The 9,215-nt window shown below is 41.2% G+C and overlaps 1 protein-coding gene across 1 annotated transcript in view; it reads left to right on the plus strand.

Moving 5' to 3' along the window:
* Positions 1–7,033: 7,033 nt before the first annotated feature.
* Positions 7,034–9,215, plus strand: part of T265_04313 (hypothetical protein) — a gene marked incomplete at both ends in the record, with an annotated part of 19,694 nt that continues 17,512 nt past the window's right edge. Inside the window, one exon of the mRNA XM_009169022.1 lies at positions 7,034–7,813. Coding sequence (XP_009167286.1) covers positions 7,133–7,813 — 681 coding nt within the window. The remainder of the gene's footprint in view (positions 7,814–9,215) is intronic.

Below are 9,215 nucleotides of genomic sequence, written 5' to 3' on the forward strand. Positions count from 1 at the left end.
CAAATAAAAAAGCTCTCAAATCTAGGCGGAATTTATTCTGGCATGACTCACAACGGTTTGATAGCTGGAACTGGAGTAGAATGTAGCACCACATGTCATTTACCTGAAAAACAGTTCCTCTGAGTAAGATGCTTAGTATTGCATTGATAAATTACTTCTAAAACTGATGTTCACGTCTAGGCAGTACTATGATAAATAGAAGGAGTGGACTGTTTCCTAGGTATATTTTCGATGTCTCGTAATGGTTCACATTGTTTGATCAGAACACTTGTGTCTGTGGACTGGAACGGAAAGCATAGGAATATATTGAACCAATGTTTTACCGATCCATTAGTGAGGCTACCTTTCCATCATACCAGGAGGCAAACATGTAAGCCTTTCAACTGGCAACACAGTTAGCAAATTCCTAGGTAAAAGACTTGATCTTATCACAACTAATGTTTTTTTTTAACAAAGTCCGTGAAATCTCAGTTTCTGGCTACTGGGCATACTATCTTGTGGCATAGGGAGAGGTAAAGTAACCGAATAGTGGTCACCTCATCCGTTTCCAAAGTTTCTTGAAGTAAGTCTTGGGACGAATCGGTGGCACTCGATAATTTTCTTTGAAGAGTTCTGCCGGGTTGGTATTTTGTTTGGTGTTGAATAGAGAGCGATTATCCTACCGTTTGCATGCATGGCCATTCAGCCCTCAAACAGCTAGGGTTGTCTCACGAAGTCTCTCAGGTAGGCATGCAACGCGCACAGTGTGCTGAACAGTGGCAAACAATTGAGCAGATAAATTAGGCACTATCTATTTTAAAGGCTAACTTTAAGACATGGACCATCAGTAATTATACCTCTGATTTTGCTAATGTCAAGAGAGTTTCGTGGCGCACGGATCGCAGTCCCAAACAAACTGACTGGATAATTTGTTGACAATATGTGGAGAAAAATAAGAAAACGCCATTGAGATTTCGTCTTTCAGTGAAGCCAAAGTGTCCTTAAGCCCGAGAAGCAGTGTAAAGCTGTTTCATCCTTATTGAAATTTATCAGCAGTGCACACCTCACGAAACACAAGAAAGTTACGATCCCATGACCTCAGTTCTAGTAGATTGATTACTTGCCAGTTCAACCGGAAGCGCTCGATTAGCGGTGTGATTAGACAGTGCCAGTTGAAAAGCTTTCAGTACCTCAGTCATCTTCCATGCCTCGTATATGCTGGATGGAAACCAAGTTTCTGAAGAAGACTGTGATCTGATATAGACTTGGAAAGTTGCATATTAGGAATGACCTTTTAGTTTACTAGAATTCACATGCAGCGCAAATTCGCGTGGGCAAACAATCACTTTTGACGAAACCATCAGTGGAAGCTGGTGGTGAGAAAACAGGCGCTAGTAACGGCCCAGGTGGCTTAGTAAGCCATTGTCATGACATGAGAAGGCAGGGAAATTTAAAGCAACCTGTGGCACAGGAAAGTATAGGTCCTGGTTACGGACATTTTTTCTAGGGACTTCAAATTTCACCGGAATATACCAAACGGAGGGACCACAAGAAATTTCAACCTCGCAATAAATAAATATCTTTCTTGATTTTTCGAAAGGCTTTTTGGTGCAATGATGTTTTAACAACACAATGCATTTGTTCTTACTGCCCACGTAGAGTGGGGGCGAGCCGAAATGTTTGACGCTACTTTTAGCTTCATTTGTCAACGCATATGCGCGTTCTTGGTATTGAATGATGAGCTAGTCAACTTAACTCACCATGTGCGTGAGTAAATACATGTATTGTATGTTTGTATTGTAAGCACGCAACATGCCTTTTAGCGTGCACAAAACACTGCTTTATTTTTTAGTATTTTGTGAAAATTTTAAAGAAATGATGCCTCCAATTACTTGGAGGTCTAGCACTTGTGTGGCTGGTAATTCAGTCGTACTGATTTGCGTCATTGGGTACACTCATCAAGAAAAAAACCAGTTTCACTGTCCACTCAGCGTCCAATAAGTTTAACGATAATGGAGACTAAAAATGTCTATGTTTCATGGGAAATGGAAGTGGTCAGTTGTGATGTCATATGAGTGCTCGTTGAAATACTCCGAAAAGCTGTGTTTTCTTCACCCTGTTCTTGTACTACGGATACGGACTGCCTACCGTGCTGTACTGCGCTTTTTCTGAAAGGGCTGTTTATGTCGATTCGTTACGACTGTCACCACAATTGACTAGACTATGGTTTCCTGTGAGCCCCCATGCCATATGGCGTAGAGTATGGTTACCGAATGTTAGCGAAAGTAGTGTTTTTCCATTGAATTAATTGCGTTCGTCTAATTGGTTTGCCTGTGCTAAAGCAGATAAATCTCCCAATGTGTCTTTCCTAGTGATATTTGTGTTTTTTTGTCGAAACGTGACACCGTAACGTAACACGGCTGATATTGTATGCCCTCAGTGCTTTTGGAGGTCACTACTTGTCTATCAAAATCACTGTCTACATCTAGCAAGTTTTAGTTCTCCAGTTCAGGTCTTAGTGTCAGTAAGTCGAAGCTGCATAGAACAACTCTGAGCCTCTCTCATCTTCACTAAAGTTCCTCCAATACTGATGCAATCATGTAATTCCGGTGGAAAAACCGTTATTTGGTAACTTGTTGAATTCAGCATGTGCTGCTTATCAGAGACTGCTGTTTAAGGGACAGGTCATACGGGGTTCTCTGATAACTTAATTTGCCTTCAACCTGCAGCACAGTGTTATGCACCGATTGTTAAAACAGGTGCAGGTCCTATAAGAAGCATCAAACCTGGTGGAGAAATATCAACGTACGGTAGAATATGGTCAAAATCATCATAGAAGTGTTGGAATCCAAAGTCTTTATTGGTCACTTTCACATATGTTTCCAATCAGTCTGACAGTGTTTTAGAGAACGCTGCATAGCGTCAATGGGACGGTAGAATTTGGAGTCTAATATTCTCATTTGGTTACAGGATTCCAGAAAAATTCAGCTAGTTAAGACTGTTGACTCAAATTGAAAGAGAAGCACAGTGGCCGATCTCTTCTGATTGAACACTGTTGGCAGTCCACTTTCTGCAGGCACAAACTCTCGGTATCGTTCAGAATTCTTACAGCCTGTTTTTTTTCTTATCATTTCAGAGCTGATCAGAAGAGCTTGGCCTGTACAAGCTACGAATTCTACCATGTTCGTTTGTACAAACGGCTGATCGGAATATGTGTACACAAAAGTGAGCGTGGGCTTTTAGATAGATGATCGAACCTACTTCAATCTGTAGGAAAGCCGTTCACAGTTGAATACATTGCACTGTGAAATTCAACTCCTTATTGTGCTCCTTACCAGCAGAATCATTTATTGTAACCAACCATAGATTATGCAATGATCACCGCCCATAAGCCTCAGTAATGCCTAGACTTCCAATCACAGTTTCACAATTTCGTGTTTTCCCATTTGATCAGGGTTGTTGGCCTCAATATAAACCGATAGGGAATACGCTTCAGATCTGACCAGTGGGTTTCCAGTTTTGCTTTAAACAAACTACTTGTTTCGGTACAAGGAAAATCAAAGAAGGAATAGGCAGGAGAAGCTGCTCACGAAGAACTTCGGACACCCTGATGATGAAGGTCTCCAATCTGATCGTTTGTACATGGCAGAACAATTTTGTTGAATTGATTCCTCGGACATTTGAAAACTTTGCGGCGCATGCACGTTTGCTCACTTTCTTCCAAACACTCACCACACTAATGTTTAAAGAGGCAAACGGGCAACGCAAATGTTCACCCGACGATAATTTCATCCCGATGACGATGTATTAATGCCAAACAGCATAGATTTTAACACTTGAATGTTCTGTAAGACATTTGTGGAGACCTTCGAACAAAGAACAGGGATGAGTGTGTTGACAAGACGAGAAGGGTGAACACGTCAATTAATTTGGAACGAATACGCAGTGTTTTTTGTAGCTGCATCTGTTGTAGGGCCTTAAATGACAGAGGGAAGTTTGAACATGTTGGTTGTTATGTAAAATTTGCCCCTGATTAAGGTTAGACGGGGAAGCAAGCCCCATGCGAAAAGCAATCTTTCTCAAAGAACCATTGTTGCCCACTGCGTAATCGTAGGCTTAGGTTCGATCTGCTTTAAGCACGCACAAAATGACCTTGAAATTGAAGTACCAAGATTGGTTTCCAATAAGCACCAAATAGCATCTACTGCAATTACTTGAGCTCAATTAAGCCACTACAACATAATATCAGGCAGAATTATGAGTCCAATTTTCCATCATTATGCTCACACATGAGCGTTCAGCATGGCTATTAAGTAAGCCTTTAGAGATCGCACGTTTTTTTAGTGTCTTCCAAGCTCAGTGGAATATTTGTGTGTGGATTAGCTCCCAAGCACAGTGACTAAAACATTCCCAGTTGAGAGCCCTCAGTTTGACTCGCGGAGGATTATCCAAGACGCCAATACTTAGCTATCTATGGAACTGATTTGAATGTGAAATTTTGCCTCACACTAGATTGCCATTTGAAGGTGGTCGTTTGCGAGTCATTTTCTTGGGTTACCTCGGTAATTCAAGTACTAACTCCATGACTTTTCAGAGTGGAAAGTTTTACCAAAAAAGCAAACAAAAGGTTGGCGAATGTCCCAGTTTCTCGATTTGAATTTGTCAGCAAACAGATCCTTGTGCAAAGAAGCTTTCGCACAGTATTATCCAACAAACCATGGAGTATATTATTCGGTATCTGATCCACTCAGCGTCATATGCAGCAAGAATAAACCTTTTTTTTAAAACTCGATGTCCGAAACCGTCCACATTTACACCTAATCAAACACATAGAGCATGGAAAGTAAAAGCTTTACTTTCAGGGATGAAGTTCAGAATGCCATTGTGGGCCAGATGTAGGTTCAGTTTCAAAACTTTAACGGTCCAGATGAACAACTCGTTTCCTCGTTGCACGAGAAATCGTACCACTTGTGATCGTGTCGTATACAATCACACCACACACTCCGTTTAAAGCACCTGGGGCAACAACTACAAGCTGACCAGTGCTAAAACTTCCCAAGACAGGTAAACCATTAAAATCGACCCCCTGTATCCAGAATTTACTGTTCAGCTAACTAGCCGACTAGATGGAAACTAGTCTCAACCGTGTCAGAAATATCGCCACCAACCTTTGTTCGAATCACTGTACCAACATGGCATGAAATTTCAAATAGGCTTCATTGTCTGCGAGACAATATTTATCACCGGTTTAGATCCCTTGGTTGCTAATCTCTGTTTCCAATGAATGTCCGTAAAACTTTGTGAAACTATTCCACTCTATAATATTTCTGTCTTTACTTATCCAGAGGTGCTAATGGAGCACGACTGTATCCTGTTCAAATGCGAGCTGATCACATTTTCATCAGTTACTCTTAACCGAACAAAACTAGTGAGTTCTACATTTTTTTTATATCCAGCGGGAATGGAACAACCATACTGTGCATCTGGACTATTAAACATAGACTGAATTTAGTCAAATGATAAAATTCACTCCGTGCGACCAAGAAACACCTACCCTCTTGAACAGGAAAAGTCGATTCTGATCTAAAATTTCGCCTAGAGCAGTTAGATGAGTGGCGATGGATAGTCGCATTAGCTCTTTTTAGATGCTATGGTTCTTGGGCTGACTAACTAACATGTTATTCACTTGCCTGGTACCTTTTACAATGGGTACGGTTGATGAAATTTGTGTCCGTTTTTACTCAGTTTATTTAAATGTCTTATACGAAACAATGTGTCGTTCAGCAATATCTTGTTACTATATTTAACTGCATATAAAGAATACGATAATTAATAAATATGGATGAGGACGCCGCAAACCCCACAAATTTTGCCTACAGATCTCGTCAGTTGTATGATGAACGAATTTAACTGTTTCACCTCAATGGCGTGTGCAGTGTTCTGATAGACAGTCGAAACGCTTGGTTTTGAATAAGATGTTTAAAATAGCTGTTGACTGTGAGTACTTACAAAAGGGCAAGTGGCTGAACACCGTGTCACCGAGGTTCACACAAGGAGCTTGTGTAAAGCTGGTTGAATTAACCATTGGACGGACACAACTCATGTTGTCGGCTGTAATCAGAATGCAAAACTAGGAGCCTATAGTCCAAATGACACAGAAATTCCTCAACAGTTTTTGTGGGACCTCGCCACATTGTTGGGACTTGTGTGATTGACAGTATTTACGAAAATCCTGCTCAGGAAATAAAATGTCACAGATTCACTTTAAGTATGATCCCTTACTGAAGGTCTGACATCGGTTAAACGTGTCCGATATGTGAATTAAGGCACACCATTCATCTGTTTTAATGGCTTAAGCATGTTAAAACAATTAAGCCTTCTAGTTTGCGGACTCCAAACAGTTTCACACAACGTACTTATTTTCAATTAGGCCGGAGGGAACGGTTTATTTACTTCCATTTCCGCTAGTCGTTCGTCCCCAGTATGAAGATTAAATAAACAAAATTGACGTCTTCTCGGTGGTGGTATCTTCAGAGAAGCTGTTTTCCCTTCAAAGGTGACCAAAAGGTGGCCTCACTTGAAACTTGTTCTCTAAAAGACTGACTCCAAATCAGGTCTCTCTGATAGAACTGTTCTTTTCATTCTTACGTCCACTATTCGACCAAAAATACAGCTACTAATCAGAATCACATGCTACTTGCGTTGGCGTTAATGTGATCCACAATCTAATCGATTTATGTTTTTTTTCTTTTATAAAAATTCACAGTGCCTGTTCATCAGCAAATGGAGTTCTGAGCCGCCCACAACAATTTGTTTTACGTGAGCTTGCACTCAGTATCTAATTCGGCAAACACTACAAGTGTGGGTCGGTTACTCATACGGCTCCACACTTCAAAGGTCACATGTTCTAAATCAATTCCTTTCACAAGCAGACACGCCGCAGTGCTCAAAATAGATAGGAATGCAGTACGGTCATCTGCAACACATTCCGCTTTATTAGAGTCTGTAGAAGAAGCACCCGGCGTATCAGTGCCATCAAGAAGTAATCCGCACGGCAGCATTCGTGATCTCTCGCATTCCCACTGTCTGATTGGATAGGCTGACAAGGACAGATGCATGAGTGTCACCTGTTCCATCGGCGCGTAATATTAAAATGACAGATACTGTGCCGAAGTTATTTTTAAAGAATAAAGAGAATCAGAATAGAAGAATTTGCTGTTACTTTCATCCGATAGACGACAAACTCGAGGATTTGATTCGGATGTTCGTGCGCCTTGCGCTCTACACGATTGCGGTTCTAATCGTTCTGACTTACCTGAATCCTTTGGTTGGGGGTAACAAATTTGACCGCGGTGAGGTACAGGAAAAGGCCCTCGGGGCCAAAACTCTCTGTTCAACTTTCAGTGAACCACTACAGTCGATAGTTGAGACCAGCAGTATTATTTTGGCTGGCAGGTTTCGACAAAGATTCGGTAGAACACGCCTGCAAGTTCGTGATGGATATTCTACTGCAGCTGACCAGAAATTCAATGCTACTATTTTGGTCACCGCCGTGTACAAAAATGATACATTTGTGGAGGATTTAATCACGATTGGAACGTTTTTTATTCCCACCGGCAAGCCTGTTAATCAACCTGGTTGTTTGGATGCATTTTATAAAAATTCCAAGTACATGTTCTTCCTGAAAAAAGTTGGGACACCGGCCGGTTACTATGCAATGACACATAATCCTCAAGCATTCACTGAGAAGCTTGCCTACTCGATCTACGCAAGACGATGCTCCAGTTGTTGTGAGTTCATTTACAGCGCATCCATTTTTGTCAACGGTGTTTAAGTGATGCAGCTCTTTGACCTATAGGAATCCTACAGGAACTGGGGTCACTCTCGCTTTATCAATTAATACATGATAATAGTAGGTTTGTTTGTTTTCCATATCATCCGTAAAGAGCACTTGGTTTTACCAGACTAGAGTAACACATAAATAAATGTGGAATTTTTCCTCAGAAATGTTATTTTGTATAACACATTCTTCCTATGTTTGATAAAACAGAATTTCATGTTTACACTTGGATACGCGAAACCCCATTAGGACAACATCGTTTTTTGCTTTCTCTGGTTACCTGTAGCGAAAGAGCTTCGGAGTTTCCGCACTTGGCCAGTGAATATATTGTTCGTCCAGATTTGATGTCTGCAGAACTGCTTAAGTCTTTTTACTTGGTAAACTGGCCTGAAGAGTCTCTGAGTTTAGTTTGAAATGAATGTGAAGACAATATGACCTCATTATATAAATCAATTCGTTAGCAGTCGTGTGGAAATCCCGAAGAATTTTCGCTTGCATCCACAATAGTGCCATCTAGTTCATCTCCACCTAACCAGTTTGTATAATTTACTCCCGCATTCATCCGAAAGGTGCTATATCCAACCTGTGTGAGATTCAGATATCCCAGAAGAGTTCCTGAAATCTTAGTAAGAAGGTCGTACAGGGGAAGGTATTTCTTTGATTTCTACAGAGGAAAGTCGTGAGAGGTGAGTTTTGAGTGTCCTCCTTAAGTTATATATATCAAGCCTAACCAGGATGATGAAATAGTTCTGTTGCCAGTGCGTGAAAAATGCATCTTCAGAAATTACAGCTTATCTGAGCTGTTTCAGTGATTCAGACCTAGCTTATGTCTCCTGATTTAAAATCAAAGCTTCTGTGCATCAACTCGATGAGCGTCGGTATCCCACGCCAGACTCGTTTTTATCAATGTTTGCCTCACACGGACCATAACACTGTTTCGCACGGTCTGCATGTTCGTCTTGAGATCGTCAAACAAGCTGACTCGAGTCGTGTTAGCAACTAGTGGAGCCAGCGTTGGGATATGGGCGCACCCTCGACCAGCAGGTCACATGACACAGCTGTCTAATCTTAGGTGAGAAAAAAGCATTGTGCATGGGAGAGCTTCAGGTAAGTGCAATGTACTTGTCTAACCGTCCGGTTAAAGTTCAAACACATGGTTCAATGACTTTAGAGAGTGACGAATAGTCAGGACAGTAGTCGGACTTTCCAGGAGTAGCCATACTGCTCAATTCAATAGTCAGCTGGAAAACGCGCACCTTTCACAGCGTGGATCTTGTCAGGCCTGAGAAATATATTCAGATTGGCCACTTGTTGGATGCACTGTGTATAAACAAAGAACACCTACTACCTGTAGGTAGTAAGATCAGGATTTTCTATAGCGTGAGCTTGGTGAATA

Source organism: Opisthorchis viverrini (genome assembly GCF_000715545.1).
Source record: "Opisthorchis viverrini unplaced genomic scaffold opera_v5_70, whole genome shotgun sequence".
In the NCBI taxonomy this organism is placed as follows: domain Eukaryota; kingdom Metazoa; phylum Platyhelminthes; class Trematoda; order Opisthorchiida; family Opisthorchiidae; genus Opisthorchis; species Opisthorchis viverrini.